This window comes from Polypterus senegalus, chromosome 2 (genome assembly GCF_016835505.1).
Source record: "Polypterus senegalus isolate Bchr_013 chromosome 2, ASM1683550v1, whole genome shotgun sequence".
Lineage (NCBI taxonomy): Eukaryota > Metazoa > Chordata > Cladistia > Polypteriformes > Polypteridae > Polypterus > Polypterus senegalus.
Genome location: NC_053155.1, coordinates 61327018 through 61354130, shown reverse-complemented (window position 1 = coordinate 61354130; position 27113 = coordinate 61327018). Strand labels below are relative to the sequence as shown.

General features: G+C 37.3%; 1 protein-coding gene across 1 annotated transcript in view; it reads left to right on the top strand.

Moving 5' to 3' along the window:
* Window positions 1–26104, top strand: part of casq2 (calsequestrin 2) — a 45663-nt gene extending 19559 nt beyond the window's left edge. Inside the window, exons 4-11 of the mRNA XM_039743820.1 lie at window positions 2160–2271; window positions 3746–3819; window positions 6160–6290; window positions 15575–15620; window positions 17966–18020; window positions 21481–21581; window positions 21677–21751; window positions 24802–26104. Of these exons, the coding sequence (XP_039599754.1) occupies window positions 2160–2271; window positions 3746–3819; window positions 6160–6290; window positions 15575–15620; window positions 17966–18020; window positions 21481–21581; window positions 21677–21751; window positions 24802–25050 (843 nt within the window). The 3' untranslated portion in view covers window positions 25051–26104. The remainder of the gene's footprint in view (window positions 1–2159; window positions 2272–3745; window positions 3820–6159; window positions 6291–15574; window positions 15621–17965; window positions 18021–21480; window positions 21582–21676; window positions 21752–24801) is intronic.
* The last annotated feature ends 1009 nt before the right edge of the window (window positions 26105–27113 follow it).

Genomic DNA, 27113 nt, shown 5'->3' with positions numbered 1-27113 from the left:
GCTGTCAAGTCAATATTTAAAGGTACTCTTGTCGAACAGTAGAAATTTTCTACCTACATGGGCCTTAATATGAATTTTCCACCATCAAGGTTTATGACCAATGAGAACATCTTTAATGTGCAAGATTGTATCATTTGCTGTTTTATTTTTAAATCTCAGGTAACAGAAATAAGAAAGCAAATTCTCAAATTTGGTTTAATCAATCGAGCAAACCAGAGAGAACTAATAACAGATGTCCTAAACAAAATAATTCATATTGATACTGTTAGATTGAGAGAGCTTTTGTCTTTAAATAAAGTAAAGATGGATAATTCTAGCAACCTCTCGGTCTGAAATTAGACGTTATCTAATACTGTATATCATTAATTGATGCATGTGTAATATGCACTCTGCAATTGGAAAGTCAAAAAAATAACACAAACATCAAGAAAGTGTAAACAAAAAGAATTAATTTTAAGGAAACCAAATATGGAAAAAATATCCAATAGTGCGGCTGAGAGAAAAATGAAACAAATATTAAACCAGAAGATTAATTTTAGGCAATAGTCAGAAACTGGTCATATACCAAAAGATGTTAATTCTGTCACCAAAGCCAAAATGAGAACCAGAATATGTAGTCAAAAAGAATTACTAAAGTTTTGTAACAACCACAATTAAAAACAGAAACATGTACAAAGCTGTTTGTCTTTAGCTGAATGACAGATGATAATCAACCTGTCACTCTGGTATTAAAACTTCGCGTCTATGACATCAGCTGTGACAACTTTCAAATCAATACCCCCAAGCGAAGAAGGTTAGCTTTATCTTGACATCACACCTCACAAAATGGCAGTACAGATTAAAAAAATAAAATGGTGTTGCAGTTCTCCAAAACTAGATGCAAAAATAAAATATATTTATATCTAGAGACTGTGAATTCTAGAAATGACCATCCTGAATTGTTCTTTGACACCAAAGACCCTGGATGCATGTAAGTATTTTACAAGAAAAAGTTATTACACCCATAATAAATTTTCAAAATGCCGGATTCATAACAAGTAGGAACAAAAAAATAAATTTAATCTGAAGATGATCATAAAAATGCCATCATTGATATCTCCTCCTGTTCGTGTACCCACTTTGTCTGTTCAAAATGCAGTATCTGTACACCTACTGTGTATACTGTATAGTTTGTCAGCCTTAAAACGCCATACCTGCAAGGCTCCCAGAAACAAACAGCGGTTATGGTCTTTGATTTTTTTTTTGTCTGGCACATTGTGCACTCCACCAGCCACCAATTTATTGCCACATCTGAACTCATTCACTGGCCAGAACCCGATAACCCTGCTGGTAATGTTCTGAGGTCTGCTTCTGCCCAGTTGTGCCTGTCCCATTTTCTCTTAATTTGGTAATATTTATTAACCCTGTAAATACTGTACAAGGCAAAAATATTACGAGCTGCAGGACTACTATAGTCCTCTCTCTATCTCTGGACATGCATTTAGTATGTTAATGTTTGGATGTTGAAGTGTTAAGGAAATGTTAATGGTTATAAAAAATATTTTTCAGTTTTCTTCAATATCCTATAAGGACATAAGTTAGACTGATTGGCACTAAATTGTCCTGTGGATGTCTATTAGATTAATTAGGTCTGGAAAATGAATGAATGCACTCGTTTGTAATACAATCTCCTAATGTTTGCCACATATTTATTATTTCCATGCTTGATGCCAAGGTGTATGCAGTCTCAAAGGCCTTTTATCTTTTTTATTTTTTTATATTTAAATTATCTTGCACTACTAACCATTTTATGATCTTTTGTCACATGTTATAGTCTTGTTTTTTTAAAAGATTCGAGTTAAAGATGAATTGCATTACATCACATAAATTCATTCTTCAACTTTTGGTAGCCACTTTAAATATGCTCCGTTCTGATGACTGTCTAGGTCTCCTAATATATTGCAGTTTCAGTAGGGACCCTCTTGGTGAAAAAGTACATACTGTATATGTGATAAACTGTACTGATGTACTGTATCGTGACATTGAAGGTTAGGCCACAGCTCTTATTCTTGATCTTCAGCTTCTTTCAGAGATTGTTTATCCAATAGAGAGTTTAGATAATAATAAACAAGCTGCTTGCATTCGTTCTTTTGTTTATGTATGTTTGCATTTTTCACCAGCTGCTGGAAGAACCAGTAGATCACATCAACACTCCAAATGAACTCCGGGCCTTTGAGAACATCGAAGAAGAGATCAAGCTAATTGGATATTTTAAGAATGAAGAGTCAGAACGTGAGTACCAGTCAGAAGTATGATTACTTTTACCATTTTTGCTTATAGATCCATCCATCCATCCTTCCATGTTTCTAACCTTCTAATCCAGGCCAAGGTTGTGAGATAGCTAGAGGCCTACAGTAAGTAGAATCCCACCAGAAAAAACTGGACAAAACTCAGGTATTGGTGGATGCGCTATGTGGCAAATAATGTCTAATGCAAGTTAACATAAAAGTTAAGAAATAACATAACATAACATGACGTAATATTCTCACACCCACTTAATCCAGTTAGTGTCTTGGAGGACCACAATCTATCCAAGCAGCATCAGACACATCAGGTAACAGTCCCATCATATACAGAAGAATAATACAAATGGGAAGGATCAGAATTAAAAAATGGTCCTCATGAGAAAGTCTTCAGAGCCTTAGTGGTCTCGACTCTGTCCTTAAGCAGACAAGATGATGTTGGGGTCTACAGAAAGCTGTGTCACTTTGAAATCTGAAAATGATACATGTAGACTTTTGAAGCTTCTTCTGGAGTAATTTTTGAAGAAGAAAAGCAGGGAAAAAAGACATAACCATGCTATTGAATACAAGAGCTACTAGAATGATTCCAGGACAGCAGTGCATAAATTGAATCTTTTTTAATCTTAAGGAAATAGAGACCTGAGGTGATACAGTAGACATGCTGAAAATGATCTGGAAGGATGAATACCTGCTCTTGCTTTAAAATCACTTTTCCAAGAAGAAAATGGTGACATAGGTGGAAGTGGTTTCATGGTAAATTTGTCACAAATACTATGAGATAATTCTTCACAGACAGAATCATCAACACATGGAAAAAGAGAGCAAGTTGTGCTGCAGAGAAGAGCAACTTGGACTCTTTGACTAGTCCTTCAGTCTAGCAGCCTAAAAACGTTTGTATTGTACATTACTGGTCAAGTGCTGTGGAATGGTGTTCACTATTGAAAGGCTCTATGAAAAGAAACTATCCATCAATCTTGGATTTATTTGTGTTACTTCAGCAGCAATAAGATCTAGAAGACATTAGTGGCTCAGACTCAGAATAAAAGATCAAACTGAATGTCACTTGCATAGATGTGAACATTCAAACATTTTTAGTGGTTTACTTTGACTGAAGATCTGCTTCATTTCAGTTTAAAAGTATGCAAATATGCAGCTTTGGATTTTTCTGTTAATATTTTAAGACATTACAGTACATGCTTTATAAAACTCTAAAATAAGAAGTGAAAAGAGGATGTGATGAAGAACTATCTCTGTGCACATTCCTGTACAGCTTTTCTCATTTAGGTTTATGGGAGAGTTGCAACGTGTATGGGAAGCAGTAGATGGGATGCAAGTAAAAACTATATATTTAATTTTGTGAATATAATTTTGAGTGATTTTTTTTTCCTAAGCATAATGAATATGTGAGCAAGCTAAATACATCTAGATTTCTGTCAATGATGCTGTTTCCTTTTCACTTACAGACTATAAGGCATTTGAAGAGGCAGCTGAGCATTTTCAACCCTACGTAAAATTCTTTGCCACATTTGATAAAGTTGTAAGTATTTGTTCACATTCTTCATCTATTCTATTCTAATTGTTCAGTCTTACTGTTATTGAGGGAGGTACTGTATACCATTGCTAACTTTGTGATAGGATTATGCAAGGAGGCTATCTGTTTTTCCATCTGTCAAAACAGTAACTAAAGAAACATATAAAGGGTTGGGGTTTGTGTCGGAGGCCCATTTAATGCCAACAACAAAAAAATCAAGCAGATTGAAATACAGAGAAAACAATAAGACCCTAAGGTCTTGGCACGGGCTTCCTCAACTTGGACGAAACACTTTCAAGAGATCCAAAGTGACACACTTGGATGCTTGCTTGCAAATTAATGCTGATATCAGGCCTCCATTAGATTTAAATATCGGCTGGAGCGCAAGGGGTGGACTGACAGTGCTGGGGCGGAAGTGACATCATGGTTCACTGCAAATCTCTTTCTCTGTTCTAAGAGTGGAAAAGGAAAGGCTAATAGCTCTGGTGCTGCACTGTTCTCTTTCCCTGTATTTCCTATTGTTTTAGAGCTTGTAAGATGCTCCTTGGGCATGTGTGTCTGCCACATCCATTTATTCAATTAATACAAGACTGCCGGGAGATCTTCACTGGAAGAGTCTGGCTCAAGACAGTACAAAACAGGACAACCGTCCATATTGGACGCATTCAAACAAACAAGCATACTCTTTCCACATTAACACACATGCGTCTTTTGGATGAAGAAGAATGTGGAGGATGTTTGTCTGCCGATGTCGCACAAACAGTGATCAGGCTAGGAATCAAAACACATTTTGCTTGAGCTATGAAATAGCAGAGCTAACTATTTCATTATTATGCTGTTCGAAGGTAACACTTTACATGAAAGTGCAATAATAATCCAAAAATCTGAGTCAAAATGATAGGCAAGATTTATCTGCTGTCAGACAGTCTTTTTAAACTTGTGGACAAAAACAAAACTGATAACATGGGTGATTAGACTTACCAAAAGTTTTGATAGCATTACACCAACCAGATTAATTCTGAAGTTAGAATGAGTAACATCAGCAAATCAAACAACCATACAAAACTGTTTTAAAGACAAAGTGTACAGGCACAAAAAAGGGAGTACAGATAAGAGGGAAGGGACTGCTCAGATAAGACAAAGTCATTAGTCGGGTCCTTCAGATAGCTGTGCTTGGTTAGATGGACAAAAACAGGCCGAAGTGGTTTGGACATATGGGGTAAAATACAGAAAATAACTGGTGAAGAAGGTGACTGGGACCACAGAAAGTGGTGAAAAGTAGATTGGGGGTATTTGGCCAACATTCATTCATCCAGATAATGGTGGTTAGACTGATTTCACATCAGGCCTTATTTGTTATATTATGTTAGTATGCTTTAGATGCTGACTTTTTATGTAGGCAGGAATCCCACAGAACCTCCTTATCATTGAAACTCCACATGCCTCAACTCCAGTGAGTTTACAGGTGTTGGGTAGGAGAGAGATATGATGTTTGTGCTTTTAGTTTGCAAAAGGCTCATGGCTAAGACACAGACTGCTCTCTGAGGCCTTCTCTTTTTCATGTTAAAAAAGAAGAGGTTCATTTCAGAAGGCTTTTTGTTCATATATTTATCTAATCCTGTATTATCAGTGTCAATACATCATCTTGCCCTACTACTCACAAGAAAATGATGACATATGTTGGACCTGATCATTTCCAGTTTTGGCATTCCCTAATATGGACTTAAGTAAAAAGTGGTGAAGAAGTACACCAATGAGCCATGGAAGTGTTAGAAATTCGTTTTGGTTACGTATGATTTATTCACAGGAATTATCTTTTTTTTGGATATTGAAGTACTTAATGCTATTTTTTTTTATTAGTTTTTCTGCTATTGTGTATAAACGTTCTAAAGAAATTAATTTCTAGGAGAGTATGTTGCCTCTAAGTGTTCCTTATATAGTGGTCAGTTTATTTAGGAACTGCCAACATATTCGAGGATCTGATGGACATTTTGTTCTAAATAAAGAGAGAAAATATATTTAATAATGAAAATTAATTCATTGCTCTAGCATTTTAATAATATTGCAGGTCTCAAAGATTTGCCCATTCTATTGACTAAGTGTCTTGAACCATCTTTTTCAGTAAGGTATTTGTGTCTACTGCTATTACATATCAAACAGCGTTTACATAATTTATCTACTGCATTTCCCTAAATCTCTGCTATTTACAACATTAATCCATTATATGATAAGATCTAAAGTGTCACAACATTATTGCTGCTGGAGTGATTCTTCCATCAAGATCATCTCATCTAGTCCAATAAAACTCTCTCCAGCCACAATGTAACTTTGTTTTTTCTGCCACAGGTTGCAAAGAAGCTGACGTTAAAAATAAACGAGGTGGACTTTTACGAGCCTTTTATGGCAGAACCTGTCACAATTCCTGGAAAGCCACTCACTGAAAATGATATTGTGGAATTTGTAAATGAGCACAAAAGGTACAGTACAGTCTTCTTTCCCATCTTTAACATGAAGCGAAGCTGTAGTACACTGACCTCTTTGGCTGAGAATGTTAAATGAGGAAGAAATCAAAAGAAAGAAGTCATTGTTGTATTACACCTCACAGTAAATCATCTGTAGTTTTAAAGCAACATTAAGTAACAAACAGTTCTACCAGGAGCACTTGATGGACTGATTGAGTGCGTTTAGAGCATTTAGGATGAAACTGTTTTTGAAGTGTGAGGTCCCTACAGGAAAGGCTCTGAAGCATTTACTGTACTGTTTGGGAGAAGTTCAAATAAACTATGTGCATGGCTGAGGTAGCATGTGCTAGATGGTGTATCGTGATAATCCAAATCAGCTGCTGTATAGTTGTGATTCAACACTCAGATACAATGGGTTAAATGGGTCTGAGTGGTGCACTGACAGTGACAACGCTAAAGCAGTGATGGTATTTGGAATAGTTTGGCCATTCTGTGCACCATTATATGGTTATGGGTTAATTACAATCAGATGCCTTAAACTAATAAACGATATGCGGTTAATTTCAATGCATTTGATAAAGCTGCGTCAGGGATGTGAATCTAAAAAATAAAGGGAAATCACACAGGAAGAGTAGCACTGCTTTGACGCTGAGTGCTGCCAGTTTGCAAAACCGAGTAGAGAACTTGTCTATGCAAGGCATTGACCTGGCGTGAAAATGTTTGTGGCTTTATGCAAAGTTTAGGTTTTATACATCGCGATGTGAGTGTGGAAACGAGCATACACAACATTTTTGTGCATACGCTCCATTTATACATGAGGCCCCAGGTCTAACTACAAAACATAAGCAAATTGTTCAATGTCTACCGCAGAACTGGTGAATGAAAAATGACAGTGTTATGAATTTCAGTATTTCTGAAGATAAAAAATTTTATTCTGTTCCATATAAGTCCTAAAAAACACTTCTAAAATGGCCCACGTAAAGGGATTTACAGTTCAATTTAACGACTAGATGTAAGGGCAAACACAGGGTCTTCATAAAACACAAAGTTTATTTTCATAAAATGCTCTATTACACTTTGAAGCGCCAAAGAGCACAAAGGAGTTTCCAGCAAAAGCAATCCAAGGCAAACAAAGTCCTAATAGAATATCCAAAGCAAATTCATAAAACAAAACACAACTTCAAAATATCCTGAAATCACAAAGTAAAAAAAAAAGACACAAATAAACTCACCACTCATAGATACACTCAAAATGAATCACCAGGATCTGTGGGAGACCCTCTGGATTTAAAGGGCAGAGGGCAGATACTGGTGATGATTGGCAGATGGCCCATTGGGAGATCACCCATAAAACACTTGGAACATAACACATGCAGTCTATATACATAGTTAAAATCAAAAACAAAGACTAATGCACACATTCAACACAACATTAACAGAAATAAAACTAACACAAGAATCTGAACGTCTTGGGATGACAAATCCTGACTGAAATATAACACTGTGCTAATTTCCTGCCTTTTAAAATTTCTGTTTATAAATGATACCATTATATTTTTTATTTTTCATGACACCATTTTGAGCTGTTTGTTTTCAGCAACAGTGCTAGGTTGTGTACTGCAAGAGAATGACAGCTCAGGAGATGAAGCATAAATCAGAAAAATGCCTAAGTAAAAACCAATAAATCGAGTCAATCTTTCATCAAATCCAGAATGTAAACCAAAATGTTAAGTCAGTAAGTTGCAAATGTGTTTGCTGTAAATGGTTAACTCTTGAGAATGTACTCACAAGCCTGGATGAAGTGTCCCAATGCAGAACTGCTTATTTACAGTATGACTGTAATGATGATTTCACATGACATGACTTCTGGGACACGTCTCGTCACAACCAGCTGTCACATCATGGCAACAGGTCCAAAACATAGCTGTGCCCATAAGACAAACAAAATGGAGTTGTGACAAATCCAAAGCAAATAATAATGAATTTCTTGTTAAAACAATGATTCATAACAAAAGAAATCAAATATTTAGAAGTCTCGTATTAAAAAATGTAGAAAACGGACATAAATGTCAATAAGAAAAATTTCTGAAGTCCTGAAAAACATCTCAGGTTTCATCTTCTGGCCATCTTTGTAATGTCAGAGATTCATTCATTCATTCATTCATTCATTTTCCACAGTTTGTCTGAAACCAGGTTTGCGAAGGCAACAGTCTTAGCAATGAGGCCCATACGTCCCTTTTCCCATCCACACTTGCCAATGCATATTGTGGGATCCTAAGACGTTCCCAGGCCATTTGGGAGATATAATCCTCCCAGCAAGCCAGCGGCTGAACAAGCCAAATGTTGTGTGTTTAACAGAATACAAAATAATGAGTGTAAGTCAAATACCAGGAAGACAAGAAGTCAAATTATGAAACTCCAAAGTGCTAACCAAAATCAAAGTCAAAGATATTTTGCAAATTGTCAAACACTAGATCATAAACAAAGATTCTAATGTTTGTTTTCTCACATACAGTATCTACAATCATGAATATTGCATGATCGGCAGAGCAGGCTTTTAAAGTGTTTCAACAGTAATGTCACTTGCATTCTAACAAATAGGCTATAAAATGTCAGTATCCACTAAAAAACAAAATAGTGCCATATTAAATACAAAAACAACATCTTAACACATACAAACCTTATTCTAAACTTATTATGAAAGGAAAACGAGAATATTTCTCCTATCTCTGAGCTTTGAAACCTCAGAATCACTCATTCTAGAGCCTGGGAAAAAAAAGAAATCCCAAACATAACTTATTACAGTAGTCCCCACCCTGTCCAAGTTTCTGGATTGTGGTAGTTAGTATTTCAAAATTTCCAGTAGTTATACCATTTTTGCAGGAGTTTTGGTTTGCATATTGGTTTCAAGATTGTTTTGGTTTATTTTAGTTTAGACCTCTGCCCATTTGACTTTCTCTCTCCCATTAACTATACCTTTTCATTTTTTGTGACCTTTCTTTTGTTGTCTGGACAGATAGTGTTAGGATACAACACATGCCACCACCTGGTGGAAAAACACATCCAAGAGTATGTCCAAATCTGTACCCGGGGTGACTACCTGTGTGTGGAACTTTGGGGTGATGAGGCATAAGGGAAGAATGTGCAAACTTACACAGACAGTGACAAGGTTGGGATTTGAATCCTGTCACCAGGATGTAAGAGGCAGTAAGCTCAAGCTGCCCACACCTTATATCCTGCATTCCCATGTCATTGTGTAAAACCTGATAATTAATTCTGTTTGGTGGGGACTTTGCATACACTCTAGTCTGAATGAGGCAGTAAAATGTCATACTGTACTTTAGGATTTCTCCTGTAGCGTTTATAAACTCAACATTTGATGTTATTTACTGGTCTTGCATGATTATGCTAGATGTTGAAAGAGAATGCACCAAATGGGTGAGGATGTGGTTTTTGTTTGGCATTTGCATTCTCTGATTTATCTGTTGTTGTTCCTGCCAAATGCTAGAACTTGTTAATGTCACTTTGAATTAGTTAGGAATGTGGTATTTTATCATTCTATTTTCTCTGTGGTGCAGCTCAGTGGATGAATTTTCCAAAGTCATTTCAAAGAGACACGCACTGTGTTTAAGCTTTTCTGCTCTTTTGCTGCTGAAACCAACAGCTGTGATTGTGGACACAGGAGAGTTTGTGTTTCAAAGTGACGTCTGGATGAAAAAACAAAGTCAGTACTCAGAATGAGAAACTGATACTGTACTGTAACATCTGCATATAAAATACTCATCACCTTTGACCTTTGTGCTCGAACTCGAATGTTTAAAAGTACATTGCTAGGGAATAATGTTAGGCAACACCTCAGTTAGATTATAGCTATAAAGATATAAGTAGCTCATTGTTTTCTGTTTACCAAATATTTCCAAAAATATGTTTGACTTAAGATTTGAATGTCTCATAGTGGTAGTTTCCAGCTAAACTACCAGGTCACTTGCTTCATATACAGGACCTATGAAAGAATACTCGCTTAACATGTGCAAAATTTACTATTAAACAGCCTCCATCTCTGTCCCCATGTTGCTAATTCCTCTTCTACAACTACAATTCCTTAAACTAAAAACATTCAGCTGCTTTAATATTAAAGTGACCTGCTTTACTTTTGTTGTATAATACAATGGAAAAGATACAATTCCTTTAATCTTTGTTCATAGCTCACACCACTGAAATCAGCCTCGTTGCTCTTCCAGGAACTTTCTCTTGTGCTTATATGTCTAATTTGTAATATGGAGACTAAGTTTGCACAAACATATAAGATAACTTAAGATGCCTTGACTTATTCGATATGCTAAGTAACCTATCAAACTGTTAATCTTTATCTCTCTGTTATAAAAAAAAATCCTGGGAGAGAAAATCTAGAGAGACGAGACGTGATCTTCACGTGAAGATCACGGAAGATACTTAAAAGACCAGCAAGACGAAAGAGATTGGCCACGGAGCGTCTCGTGGGGACCTTAAACATGAGACTTTGTGCCAAGAGGTTGACCCAGGACCATCTCGCGGGGACGTAGAACATGAGATTCTTGCAAGAGACGCCTTACTTACAACCAATATCAAATAAGACCACGGGCAGCAAAACACTCAGTTGTGTCAAGGCTTTGAGCACACGATCCAGGGCTCTCAGTGCATATAAAGTGTATAAGGACAATATGTTATCAATGAAACGTCGATGACTAAGCGAAGAAGAAAGAGCAGCGTGAAGAAAAGAGACTCAAAGGCATTGGAGAGAAAAAAAATGCAAAAAAGAATAATCTAGGTGCAAAATCAGAAAATAAGGTAATCAGCCCGGAACAAGTGGAATTAAAAAAAAAGCATATCCAATCGGGCTCAGAATTAAAAGACAAAGTAGAACTTCATAAAGACATTCAAAAATGTTGGCGCTATACACATGCAGAGCAGGTAAGAGATTATGAAAGCAGTTGAATTCGAAAGGCTCAAAAAAAACGATGGCGCAATTCACATGCAGAGCAAGATACAGAATATGACAGCAGAAAAAAACGACAGTGTCAAAAAAAAGAAAATAAACATCACAGCACAAATAGAGAAATTATTACTCGGAGAAATAATGAAAAGGCAAATAGAGATCAAATATATGGACATAGGTGATATGTCAGAAGTATGTAAATATTGTAAAGTTTTGAAGTTTAAGTAAGAGAATTTCAAAAACGTGGTTTACCTCACATGCATTTATTGGTTACTTTGCAAAAACAATTATTAACTGCTGATGACATCGATCATTTTGTCTGTGCTGAAATTTCAAAAAGAGAAACTTACCCTGAATTATGGTACAAAGTCATTAAACACGTTTCACTGACCTCATTTAAACGATTCAGCATGTTGGTACTCCAAATATTGTTTTTAACGAAGTTCTGAAATAAAAGTGAAACTAATGAAATAGCAATAATTCAAAGAAAAAAAATCTTAAAAGTGTGTATCCAGAAAACCAAACACGGGGGTTGGTGAGCGAAGCGAAGCCCCCTAGTTTTTTATACAATCAAAAAATTGTATTACATTTAATAATTACATTTAATAAATTAGAAGGAAAGCAATCATTTTTTTGAATTTTGAATTGAACTTTATTAATCAATACTCAACAATAGCAAAACAATAACAAACATAAAGCAAACAAAGAAAATCCCAACTCACCCCAAAAAAACAACACTTGATTCACATTTTCAGTCATTCTGTAGAATTTATATTCTAAAAACACCCTGGCTTTTTACCAGTCCATGAAATGTTTTGATCATGTCACATTGTTTGTTTGACTTCACTTTCTTCTTTCGGCAATTACCAATCATATATTCATCTTGATTATACTTATTTCCATTATTACCATAAATACATACACAATCATTAAAAGGCAAGTTAAGAACATTAAAGAAAGAAAGAAAGAAAGAAAGAAAGAAAGAAAGAAAGAAAAATGTGAAGTTAATCACTTGTCTAAGCCATCTGGTTAAGCTGATGAGTCTTTCTCGTAAAATGTAGTTTTTCAGTTCTGACTCCCCACTGTGTAGTTATTGTTCTTTCGGCTTTCTCTCAGACATAATCTAATATCAAAGCCATAGGGGCCTGAGCATATCCTAGAAGCAATGGGTGCAAGGCAGGAGCATACCCTTAGAATTGGTGTCAGCTCACTTGCACTGATCCAATTTAGAATTACCAATCAGCTCGTCTGTCCTCTCTAGTGTTGGAGGAAAAGAGCAATACCTTAACAAAAGACCACATAGACACAGTGAGAACAATAACCTGTGCCCAAATTTATCAAGTGTCTCAGAATAGGAATATGGTCCCAACTGGCTTAAAAATTTCAGAATGGCTCATTGTTGTTCCTACTATTAGAAGTAGGACAAATACCATTTTAGCAATTTTCCTAATTTAAGAAAACTACTCCCAGCTTCAACTAGTATTTAGGAGAGCTGTCCTAACTCACTAGGAACTGCCAGAAGATGGCACTCAGGTAGGAGTCGGCATGTACATCCCGGGAAAGGCAGAATGTTTATGTACAACAGTGATTTCATAAAAAGATATTGATTCCATAGTGATGGAATAGTATTTGTAACAAATCTTGTATGTTACATGATTTCTTCATACACGAGGAGAAGCCATGTGCTGTCAGCCGAAATGAAAGTGTTGGTAACGTTATGTTTTTAGGTCAGAGGGAAAATATAGCATTGCTTTGGGCATGTCACAACCAGGTTTTTCTCAAATTTTGCTCCAAACTTTAAATGCCCTAATAATGTGTGAGGTAGTGCTGTTTTAACAGCATCATAGGCCCCCGGGAAATGTAGTGCACTGGGGCCCCTGTTTTAACAGCAAAACAGAAGCATTCATAGGCAACAGATACATCATGATCCCCTAAGCTCCTGGAGCCCCTGGTCAGTGCCCATTGTGCCCATACTTTAAGACGACCCCAGGTAGTGCATAGATTTATAGATGTCCCCACCATTCCACATAAGGTAATAATGTTAAAACAAGCTGCATTCATACAAATTAGCATGCACATAAAGAGCACTGCCCCAAGTGTGGATGCATGCATATGTGAATTACAAGCAATAACACAGTATTAACACACAGGTGGTCATGGATGCAAACTGTACTGTAGCAGTCAGCAAATTACCTTGAAGATACAGTAGGTAGGGCTAGATGGGTGATTGACAGTGAAATTTCACACAAGTACGCAGAGCTCTGCATTCCACAAACCTCTGGAGCTTTCATGTTACACTTTACAAGAAGGTTCAAGATGGCAGGCAAAGACTCTTCTCTCAGGAGAAGATAAGGGGAGGTCACACTGGAAAAGTGAACATGACTTATAGCCATGGCTATTCAGTGACTGTTACTTTACGAGGCACTTCCTATGGCCCTAACAGTGGGAAGTGAAACATTTTTAAAGAATGTGGATTGATCTCTGTTAAATAAGCATGCCAATTATTGGGCTTTACTCTCATTTGTTGTGTGTGTGTTTTTCCATCTCGTTGCTGATTATAGTATTTTTCTTGATGTTGTTGCTAAGTGGCAGAAATTACGTGCATTTTAGCACAATATCCTAACTTATTGTGTTTTCCTTCTTCTTCTCCAACTTCTTTGAATATTATTATTATTATTATTATTATTATTATCTTTGTGGTGAAACCTTAGCATTAGAATCATAAAACTATAAAACATCATGACTGCCATTTTGCAGCTCAGGGTGACGTAAGGTTGTTACGTCATTCATTCTCAAACATGAACTCCTATTCATTGCTGGATGTGGGTTTAGGATATTTCATTACAACTCATATCTTGCTCTAAGATAGGACAAATTCTTATCCTAGTCAGATGTTTAGTGCAATTCCTAGGAGTAGTTCTGAGATGCGTCATAAATCCAGGCATTGGTTAGGATTTGAATCCTGGGCTCTGGAGCTGTGAGACAGAAGCTCTAAAACCCTGAATTGGATTAAGCGGTTGCAGTAATAGACCATTAGAACACTCTAGACGAGAACAGGCCATTCAGCCCAACAAAGCTCGCCAGTCCTATCTACTTATTTCTTCCAAGAAATGGATGAATATATTTTATTTCTAAATGATCCTCCTAATTTTAATATGCATCACCACTTCTTTGACTGTTTTCTTACAGCTAAAAGACTGAAATAAGCTCTTTGGATGACTTTTTACATTTTGGCCATATTCTTGTCTAACTGCCTTTTGTAATTTCAGATTTTCCCTTGAACTGTTAATCTCCTGTGCTCATAATCTGTAAGGATAGCAGTGTACTTACTTTTCTTAGAGGACCTTTAAGAGCACAGTTTCTCTAGTAATGTTCATCTTCCAGTTTAATCCACGGGTCCAACAGTTCAGTCCTCAACTCTTATTTATTCTGTGTTCTGCACCGTCTGCATTCTGATTGTATAAAATATTAGGAAACAATTGTTGAATAGATCTTTACTTAAACAGCACATAGGTATAGTGTCTTGATGGAAAATGCACTCCATAAAAATAATTTTTTTACTTATACTAAAATGCTTCTGCATTGATGAACTGTACTTGCAAATGTATGTGATTGCTCTGAAGTCACCTGCACATCCACAAGCTCACTCAAGTTTATTTCTTTAAGACTTTAGCACATCTGTTTAAAATCTGCCTGGTGAAATTGTATGTAACCGTGGTATTTTATTCTCTGCCAGAATACTATGAAACTTAGATTAAGACCACTGAGCCTTAACGAATCAATAACCTTTTAATTCTGTCTTCTGCCTTGATTACTAAAAAGGTAACAAGTGAAGGTGGACTGTCATACCCTTTATAGTGGATTTACAATCATTTCAAATAGCATACTCTTCTTAAAGCTGCCTAATCCTGCTGCTAAACAGCAAGTCATGATAGACCAAGCAGACTCCATAATGTTTGGAGGGACTTGTTGTGTCTGTCTCATAGCCCTTAGTTAGAATCTTAACTGGGGTGCCTCATTTGTGCTATTGGTGGGTTCTGCCTGTGCTCATAAAGCATTTTCTTGAGACTTCTAATTGCAAAGAATGGCATTCAGTTGATGGACGTCTGTAAGTTGCATCATTGCAAATGTGACTGTGACTGTAGTTACAAATAGGGTCATGGCAGTTGTGCAAAACAAACCAATGAATGAAGTTTATGGAGGTGACTAAAGTGGGTAAGGCAAGTTGGCACAGCATGCCAGGACCCTAGTCACAATGAAGAATTATTAAGTGTGAACAGCCTGTTTTTCTGCCATTCCTAATTTTCTAATGTATTTTTTTCAGAGCTACTTTAAGAAAGTTGAGGCCGGAAGACATGTTTGAGACTTGGGTAAGAAAGTATACTTTTCAGTTTTTGATTTTTTTTTTATCACTTACACAGTGTTGATAATTATTCTGCTGCATATATTATTCTATACGAAACAAATATAATATCAAAATTAAAAAAGTTTACATGTGGGATTCAAACAATGGTGCTGTTGGAGGCACCAAAAAATCTGTCTAAGTTGACTAAGATCAACTTTCCAACTGTTAAATGAGAAACATCATTTTTATTTACTCTGACTTTTCAAAATTAAATACCTTTCTGGTAAAGTTGTGTTTTTCTGAGCTTAATGGATTTTTGATTGATTCAATAGTAAAATACTTTTCCTTAGTTTTTCTGCAAATAACCAAAGGTTTCTGTTCATCCCCTAAAGTTAGTCAATCAGGGACGTGAAGCTTGATATACTGTACATACTTTATATGGTATACTTACATGATCCTGGACTATATGAGCCCTCTTGTGGTAGACCATCTTGGTCCACTAAAGTTGCCAGTTGGATCAGACTCTGTGATGATAGAATTTCTGAAACAGAACAAGCTTAAACACGTGTAACATAAATACCTCCTAACCTAGAGTCCTCGGGGTCAGTGGCGCAGGACTGCAAATTCTTGTGGCTTTAAACCCAAAGTCCACTGCTACACTGTTAATTGGTGAAACATTAAATTGACCAGCAGGTGGCAAATGTACTGTAGCTATTGGCATGAGTGTGAGACAAGCTGACATCCCATCCCGAGGTTTTCGTAGCCTTGTCACCATTACTGTTGAGACATTATCCTACTTCTCTCTGGTCTTTTAATTGATACAATGGCTGCAGGAAACTGATAAATGGATGGCTAGATTATCACTTAATTAGACCTAAATGGCTGTTTTAAACCCAGCCTTGTATTAAACTAGGCCTTTGCCGTCCATATCTCTCAGGAAATGTCAGGCACATACTATGGGGAATATTTTGGATCTAATTAGCCAAAGAGAAGCTAACGAAAGCTGAAGTGCAATCACAGATGAGAACGAGCCTTGGAGATGGTTGGGACAAACGCTTACAACCAGTGCAGTCCTTCAGAAAGGAGACTGATGACCTACAGTCTAAACTCATTCTTTATTCTGAAAATGCTGTTAAGCTGTTACTTTAAAGGACCTTCTTAAAGCACTTTATTAAACAGTATAAAAGAAGGCCTAGCAGGGACAACAATTGCAATTGAACTGCCATAGCACAGGCTATAAAGTTAGCCATGGCCCAGTGACCATAATGCACAAAGAATAGGGACAATATGGGCTGATATTATGTATGAAGACCTATAGCTAGGGTAGATATTAGATTATTTTGCACCCTTGGCCAAGCTTATTAGTGCACCAACCGTTTGGTAGTTAACCCATGCAGCTGAGTCTCCAACCAACCACCCCAACTGACTTATGATCTGTGCCTTAGGCAAATGCCTAATTTGCCTTAATGGTGGCACCAGTCCTGCCTTCAGCAAGTAACTCTTAGGTACTATAGTAAATCCAGGACACTAGGGCATGATGGGCCTGTGGTGCTTGGAGTTGGAAGGTCTGGTGGTGGCAAAAGTACAATTGACTGGAGAAAAAGGGAGAAAAGGAGGAAGGTAGGAGGAGTAAGCAGCAGTGTCCATAGTGTCTATCTATCTATCTATCTATCTATCTATCTATCTATCTATCTATCTATCTATCTATCTATCTACCTACCTAATGAGCCTCTGTAAAAAGACAAATTTCCCCCCCGAGGACAAATAAATTTGGGTTTGGAGTCATCTTTTGAGTGTCCCTCACAAGGACACAGCCATCTCTCTCTCCAACTGCTTTAAAAGTAAAATTGAATCAATTGATTTGTTTCTTAACCTCACGTATTCCAATGCCTGGTCAAAGATGGTCTGAGCCAACCTTAGCAAGACAGAAATCAACTGTGGATGGAGACCTAGAACATGACATACTATACACGCATACATACACACACACATACAGTCACTCATGCCAGGTGAGTTTAGAGCTGCCAATCAACCCAACCTTCACATACTGTGTAGGCCCCTAGGTGGTTAATGTCACTATTGTCACCTGTACTGGGCACAGTGAAATTCTTACTAAAATTTATTAATTTACATCCAACACATCGCCACTCTCCAGGACCAAGATCAGTGAGTATAACTACCTTTGTCTTCCTTACATCAAACCTTCTGCTATGACCTCAATAAGCAAAATCTGGTGGTCCCTGGTCCCAGTAGTTTTCTTTCACCACAATACTAACTCCCACTTCTGAATATGTGCTTGGCTTCACCTTCGTAATCACACTTGCTTTGTCTTCTTGTGCTCTTAGTTTTCATTTTTCATGTGCTTCACAGGAAGATGACATGGAAGGAATACACATTGTTGCCTTTGCAGAAGAGGAGGACCCAGGTGAGATAAGATGCGAGGGCTCTGTGTAAGCAGGCATGTGTTGCCCGGGGCCATGTGTGTCATGCAGACAATACTCAAATGATCATCTAAGCCACAACAGAAAAAGGTCTAAAACATGCTTATTGGTTTTTAATGAGAGAAATCTGCTGTGATTACACTTTTTGAAAAGGGAACTATTCTTGCCATTGAAACACAAAAACGAACCCTTTCTATTCATACATACTAGAAACAGTAGAATGAAGGAATGAGACACGGAGGTTCATGCTGCTGACCCCTGTGTGTGGGATTTTTTTTTTTTGCACTCTGAATCTCTTTCCACATCCCAAAAATGTGCGGGTTACTTTGACTGGGGTCTCTAACTTGTCCGCATGTGATTATGTGTGACTGAGTAGGCCCTGCAGTAGGCTGCTGTCTCACCCTGGCATGGCTCCTGCCTTGTGCCAAACACTGCTGGCGTAGTCTGTGGGCCCCCATGACTGGATGAGTTTCAGAATAGACGGATGGATTAATATACAGAGAGATTCATAGCACCCACCCAGGATTTTGGCAGATTTCAACATATAAGTACCCTAAACTGATTTTCATTCACATGTATTTATATGCCATGAGACTAAGAGGCATAAAGTATGTGATTCAAATACTGGTGTTTACCTCTTGGTGTGTTTTATTCTGTCCAACTTCAGTAGTAGTAGACATTTTTTAAAGACTTTTAAAAACTTAAAGTAGTACAAAAATGAAGAAATCTTAAAATAAAATAAAAAGTAATGTTTAACTTTAGGCAGATGCCCTCACAACCAACAATGGAAGGCTCTAAGGTAACTGAAGAGTGCAGGAATGACAGTCAGCTTTTGAGTGCCCCTTACAAGGCCACAGCCATCTCTCTTCGACTGCTTTGAAAGTAGAAAAAAACACATTTATTTATTTTCTAGCCTCACTGTGCAATTCCAATTGAACTGAGTACAAGAGTTTAAATGGAGACTGTAATTGTGGCACTGCCCTTACTTATGAACGGACACCAACAAAGATAGAGAAACTGTGCAGGAAAACCCTGGCTACTCTAGAAAGTTAAAAAACATTAAATGAAAAACAAGATGCTATAAATTCAGCTTTAAAATTAAACAGGACAACAAGAGAAGAATACATTAATATTAAATAACATTAAAAGAAAAAAATCAAAAACAAGCAAAAGTACAAAAGAAATAAAATATCAAGATATAAGGAAATGAGAAGAACAAAAATAACAAAGCTCCTAGAAAATGGCAGAAAGTTTAATAAATAAAAGCACTGATGAAAAAAATTCAAAATACAATATCAAAAAAATAAACTGATACAAAATCCTAACCTACAGAACAGAACCAAAATTCAAAAAGTCCCAAATGAGAGCCTCAAATGGTCAAAAGACTTTCAAAGACAACACCAAACTTCAACGCAAAGACACACAGAAGCAAAATTAATGGAGGGGGTTGACGTCCCACCACCGATGGCTTGACTGGCTTGTACGATCTCTAAGTAGCACAGATGACTACTGACAGCCCCTGGGGCCTGTTCTGTAATTAGGGCCTTCACCCAACCTGCCATCAAAAACAATCAGTCAACAACAGACAGAACATAAATCTGCATAAAAAGAAAGAACTAAAATAAGGTAATTAACAACAATATAATTAAGAAATATAAGATAACACTAGGCCAAAAAACCCCAAAAAACACAAAGAACAATTAAACAAAACTCGATGGCATGACCCACATTAAACCCTGCCACTTGCCACCTTTATTAGATGGCTGATTAAGAGACACGGCTGTTTCTGCCAACCATGCTCCATCAGTAATACTGAAGATGGTAGGAATCAAATGGCAGAAGGCACTCCTCAAGAGCTGGGTCAAGAGCTGGACAGGCTTCCAATATTAGGTTTGCTCTTACTAAATTTACATTAAGCATAATGGAGAAAAATATTTCATAAATAACCATAATGTGGTCTTACTTACGACAGCATTGACACCAATACAATGCAAATGGTTTATCTAGAAAATATTCAGTAAGTGTTTCACCTTACTGTAATATGCACAATAGCTTGCTTCTGCAGCAGTTTCTTTAAGGCCTTATCATACTGCACAAGATCTCCAGTGATTTTCAGTTGTAGACTGCATTGGTTATAAAATCAGACCTTGACTTATATGCCTATTCAAAAATGCGATACTTAATTTTTTGCCTCCTCCAGTCTTGCATCAGTTTCTCAGACGCATCAAATTTAGTTGCAGCAGTGCAGTTGCCAATTTCATTCACTACTTCAACGACGTTTAATTTAAAACCAGCTTCATATTTTCTTCTGATCAAACGCTCCATCGTAGATAAGGGATGCTCTTATGATAAAGGTGTATGAGGGTGTAAGATACAAAAAACACAAATCAGTGCAAACGTTGCTTCGGAATAGTGAGGGTATTATCGTGTGGTCATGTAGGCACAATAGAGAGAGAGAGAGAGGTTAGGAGTACACGCTGATACAGCGCATTGCAGCACCCACATAGAAAAAAAGGCCGTGTGCTCTATGGTTATTCTCTCAGGTCGGCGTTAGCATATCATAATCCCTTGTACCAATAGCGTGAGTTTTCTGCATTCAACTTATACGACTGACATTAAAAAATACCAGAAATTATACAGTAAAATCAAGTCCTGGCTTATCTGTGGGAGAACGTATCCGCGATTATATACGGTACATAATCTTTGTGAGTCAGAGACAGTGGGGATGCGCTCTCGTGATCTTAAGTCATGTAGTTTGATATGCGCATGAACTCAGTCCAAACAGGTTTAATTTCCCCTTAAGTCGTAGGGGTGGGCTTTTTGTGCATGAGAGCTGACAACCAATATACACACATAATGCAGCTACCAGGAATAAGCAACACGACAGACATACCTGGACCTGACATGTGCCACAGCAGAATGGGGAAAAAAAGGAAGAGATCGAGGCTGAACTCACTTTATCAGTAAATCTATCCATAGGCAGCATGTCACTGACTGTCAGAAAAAGGGGTGAACTGACGATACTTTGGAAATGTTAAACTGTGCCAGAAAGTCGACATGCTGTCTAATTTGACATCTCCTGTGACTGCTGATCATGTTATCTGACAGCTACAATTGTGAAGTTCGACATCCCCTTTGACTAGAAGTGTTGTAACATGAAATCATCTTTAGCTGTTACTTGTTTTGACATTAAAAGGTGGTAAAATATTATAATAAGAATTAACTTTTGTTTCTTTTACAAAAGAGCATTCTATTTAGTGTGTCCTAACACCCGTGTTTGTCTTTACGTATATACGATTTGCAGGTAATTTTGGAGGATCTATCAACTGTAGTAAATAGAGACATTTAAATGGGTTACCCGTTAAAGTAGACGGTAACAAGAAAGGTGGGTGGTGGTGGTGAGTATCTTACTGGCTACTACTGCATTATTCATTTCTGTTTTAGATGGCTTTGAATTTCTGGAGATCCTTAAGGATGTTGCCCGAGATAATACCAATAACCCTAACCTCAGCATTGTGTTGATCGACCCAGATGACTTTCCTTTGGTAAGAATCCACAGTACCATTTTCATTATCTTATTGTTACTGTCAGACTTACTCTGATGATATATATTTTTTCTACTTTTGTCCTGTGCTTTCAGTTAATTCCATACTGGGAGAAAACCTTCAAAATTGATCTTTACAAACCACAAATCGGTGTGGTCAACGTTACTGATGTAAGTAGTACTGACATTTCAAATTCTTTTCTACTTGTCTTTCACTAGATGATATCATTTCAAGACATTTTTGTGAGATGGAAATATGAATTAAATCGTAATTCATTCAAATAGTAATTCAAAATTTTTGTGGAAACCACGAGAGAAACTAATTTTCTTATTATTTAAATTTTTCTTTTACATAAACTTAAAAACTTCATCAATTAATCCTAGTCCGTGCTGGCCCCTTGTCGTTAAACGTATCTGCTATCTCTCTTTCCGAAATGGTCTGATTTGATACTGCATCTGTTTGCTCAAGTGAACATTTCAAGTTTATATAAGATAAATAAATAAAAAATGTACATAACCTACAACATACTGTATGTATATACAATATATGCAATATGCATTTGCAAGTATTATACACTGCTCAAATAAATTAAGGGAACCTGTAATCAACACCAAGTCAGTTAAGCTTCAAAGATATCAGTCTGGCCATTTAGGAAGAATAAGCGATTGTGAAGCAACTTCACCTCCTTTGGTGCAAATGAAAGTGACAGCAGGTGCACTGGAGAGGCAACAGCAAGTCAACCCCCAAAAAGGGAATTTTTTTTGCTGGTAGAGGCCACAGACAATTACTCCCTCTTTATCCTTCCTGACTGATTCTTCTGTAGTTTTGCTAGTGTCCTTGTCACTACTGGAAGCATGAGGTGGTACCTGCAGCCGATTCAGGATGCATAGGCAGTCCAGCTCCTCCAGGATGGCACATCCATACATGCCGTCGCAAGAAGGTTTGCTGTGTCTCCCAGCAGAGATGTGTATTTTACTGCTGTTTAATGTCTGTCTGATGTTGTGGTGAAGTGAGTTTGGGGTCCATGGCTATGCATAACTTTTAGAACTAAAACAATGCACTCAGACTGAGTGGGTGGGAGCACGAACCGTAGCATAGGCGGGAAGCCGCGGGGTATTCACATAGGAGGCAATTTGATTGCTAGTAATATGCAGATAGATAAAACTGTATTTGTCCCAGGGGGAAATTTGACTTTTTATAAAAGCTCTTTAAATATATAAAGAGGTAGATAAGTAAGCAAATAAATAAATAAATATACAAAGACACTTTGGCCTGAACAAAGAAGAAAATTAAAAAGAAAGAAAACTTCTGACTTGACTGTCACAGTCCCAGTGAGGCATTATGCAGATATATTGCTGTTGGTATAAAGGAGCCCCCACGGTGTTTCTTGACACACTTCTTCTGAATGGTCAGTTGGCTGAAAGTCTTCAGTTTTAGTGTGTCAGAGAGAGGATGTTCAGCATTGTTCATAATGGTACTCAGTTTTGTTGTAAATCTCTCCTTAGCTACAACCTCCTTGGAGTCCAGAGTGCATTTTATAACTGAGTTTGGCTTTTTAACTAGCTTGTTGATTTGATGGGGCTCTCCTGAAGTGATGTTACCACCCCAGCACACCACACTGTAGACTAATCACACTGACCATTACAGAGTTATAGAAGATGTGAAGGTTGTCACTTCCCACATTAAAGTAATGCCATCTTCTAAGGAAAAATAGCCTGCTCTTACCTCTCAATAGTATAAAGTTCTTCTGTGTTCTGAGACCAGACCAATCTGTCATTATTGTGGACCCCTAACTTGTAGCAGTGGACCACATCTACATCAACTTTCTGAATAGTGACAGGACACAGAGGCTCTTTGCTGCAGTAAGAGTCAATAAGCAGTTCCTTGGTATTACTGATGTTAAGGTGCAAACGATTCTCTTTGCACCAAGAGTTCTCCACCTAAATCCTCTCCTTTGTCTCATGCTCTTTGTCAATACACCCCGTAAGTGCAGATTCATCTGAGAATTTCTACAAGTGACCTGACCTGGTGTTATATTTGTAGTCAGAGGTGTACAGAGTGAAGAGAACAGCAGACAGGACTGTATTTTGTGACACTCCATAGGTCATTATGTAGATTGGCTGCATCCTCAAGGTGTATAAAGGAGCCTGAGAAAGACAAAGGAGGAGGAAGAAAAAAAAAAGGGTAAAACAGGAACTGATTGTTGAGCTCCTGAAGGCTGGTCCCTGAGACAGCTCCTCTGATGCGGGATTGCCGAGCCGAACAGTCAGCAAGTAGGTGGAATAAGCAGAGATTGCAGAAGAGGCAAGTGCTGGTGACCAGGGCCTTGAAAGAGGACTGAGGATGCTGGATCGCTGCCTGAGGTGAGCATTCATAGCCATGGGGGAAAGGTGACCAAAAGCCTTGAGGTTTTTAGAACACTAGAGTACAGAGGTAGGCAATTGTGGGGACACTGGATTGCCAACAGAGACGAGAGTCTATAGTCAATAATGAGACTATCTTCAACCTTTGTTTGAGTTTTCATGGACCATACTTTTAGCTTTTTTTACCATTACTAATGGATAATTTATTTGGATTTGTTAACCTTTATTTGAACACTGTTTTATGGATTACGTATTATTGAAGCACTCTTTGCACCTTGATTATGTTTGGAGAATAAAAGCACAAAGCCAACTCTTGTTATTATGTGTCCCCATTTGCACTAGTCCATTCTGGGCATGACAATCAATTTCCGAATGCAAGAAGGTGTGATGTCAGCAGCGTGTAACCTACACATCACAGATGTCTCACGTTTAATGTACAACGACGGAATGGAAAAAAGGACAAAAATGGTAGAGATTGTGGCTGAACTTGCCATAGCCATTAGCCCTTCATACCACACTGGCCCCATCGAAAAGCGCATTTTTGGCTGACACAAAAAAGGGGCAAGCATAACTGTGCGGTGTTGGAAGTTCCTCATACAGTCACATAAATTAACATGGCCAGCGATTTTTTAGTTGCTTAAACTGACATGGTGGGACGATGAGATCAGCAATCGCAGTCAGCAAGACCGAGACATACTGTGACTAGAAGTTGCGTAATGTGATACTGACTTTAGGGCACACATTTTGATAATGTGTTTATTAACACCCAAATTAGTTAATGTATTTAAATTAGGCTTGCATCATAAAAATTTGAGCCCTTCAAAGATTTACTTAAATTATCTGAACATGTTTTGCAGGCGGATAGCGTATGGATGGATCTTGCAGATGATGACAATTTACCCACAGCTCAGGACCTGGAAGACTGGATTGAAGATGTCTTGTCTGGCAAGGTAAATACAGAAGATGACGATGATGAAAATGACAACAACAATGATGAAGATGAGGATTATAATAATGACGACGAAGATAATGGTGATGATGATGACGACGATGACGATGAAGACGATGATGATGATGACGACGATGATGAGGATGATGATGACTAATTAAAAAAAAGTGCTATTATACAAACAGCAAAACTTATCCTTTACAACAAATCCTGCTGCTACAACATAAGATTCTTCTGCCACTGGCATGAAGTTTTTAAAAATATTTTATCCTGATAGTTTTTATAGTTATAAATTTACTTTGTACATTTTTGTACTTTATCATCTATGACTCCTGCTGCTCAAAAAGTGAGTGAAACAAAACAATTATCGGCTCATCCAAAGACTAACAAGCAGGCATGATTGCTGAAACTGATATTCGGTATGTTTACACCCGGATTAAATATATTGTAGCATAATTTAAAGACTATAATATTTACCAGCAAGAAACTATACAGAAAGGTGATAAGGTGTGGGAAAAATTATTGTATGTTTTTATTCTATTTAATTTATTTTCACACAATAATTCACAGTTATGCCGCACTCTAGAAAATCATTATTTGTCAATGTAAATGTTAAAGAAATATCGGGACGGTATAAATTGTAAAAATAATAAATATCAGATGCATATGCCTTAAGACAGACTTCTAGAATTTTTACCATACAGTTTCTTGAAGTTTTATACACTTAATTTAGGTCCAGCGGTTACTGTGATGTGTTATTTCTCAATTGAATTGGTGCATTTCTTTCCAGTCTATTTACCTTTGCCAAGTGAGGTTTTGCTCATTTTAGTCTGCAAATTGGATTTATTCTAATGAGTATTTTTCAGTGTGCCCATGTTAAATGTTTACTTCTCTTTTTTGGAGTTTTTTTTTTTTTCATTCAGTTACTTGTCTATATGTTCTAACGACAGATGATTTAATAATTATACATTTTATTTACAATCATACAATCTTACCGTCATCGAATAAATAGCTACCTGAGAATAACTGTACTATTGTGTTAAAAAGTGTACCTCTTATTCTTGTGTTGTCTTCCCTTTCAGTCATTTGGCTTGTGTTGAAGTTCAATCTTTTCTTTAAATGCTTGTTTTTAGTCATTCAAATGGCTCTTCTTGTGAATGACCGTAAATGCTGTAATAAAAAGACCTAGTAGTTATTTTATTTAAACAGCACCAAGATTCCGTTGACTTTCTTAATTGCAGTTCACTTGACACCTAGAAAATGGACTTGTGTGTCCCAGTGATCCTTAGAGTTATGTCACTGCAAATGTTGAGCACTTCATATTTCACATACAAGGATACTGATGTTAAAGGAGGAGCAAGATAAACTGCAATCCAAAAATAGACTCACGCAAATAAGAATAAACCGAATAAAATAAACCATACCAGGAATACTGGAGCCCGGCCTACACGTGCTGTATGTCTAGAGGTTGGAAGAGCTAAGAGAAGCTGTGTAGATCTTCATTGAGGACCACCGCCAACAAGATAAGTGGGAGTGTTGGGTAAAATTTCAGTTCCTCAAACTAGACAATATAACTGACTCTTTTGTATATGCACTGTCACTTCCGTGCAGCACAATGAGGATCATGGCAGCTAGACATATTCAACCTCTCTTCCACTCATTATACAAAAGACATCGATTTTTTGAAACATTTGCTTCTTGAAAAATCTTTGGTGATTGTGATAGACAACTTCTCATTGAACACAAATATAATTTCAGGAATTGGAACTCGGAGAAACTACTTAATTACTTAATGAGGCTGATGCAATGTGATGCCCTGTGCTTTTGAAACCCTGCACATTCCTGGTCCCTGGGTTTCTGGAGTCATAACTGACCAGACCAGTGAGTGAGAGAGTAGAGACACATACCCACAATAGTAGAAGGTGCAAAACAACTGTTGTTTTTATTAACAAGTGTCAAAATTCATGTGCAACATCATGCAATCATTTATGAGAACAGTTCATTAAAATGATGCACACTAAAAGGAATACATTGCAAAGGAAAAATAATCAAAAAAGAAGAAGATCTTTTCTTCTCCCCTCCACAAACGCAATAATGAACAAGGAAAAAATGTATACACACAATGAGTTCCATGCACTCGGTCCTACCACTATACTCTAGGAGAATGTTTTTCAACCAGTGTGCTGTGGAACAGTGTTGGGCCATGAGAGCTACACAAGT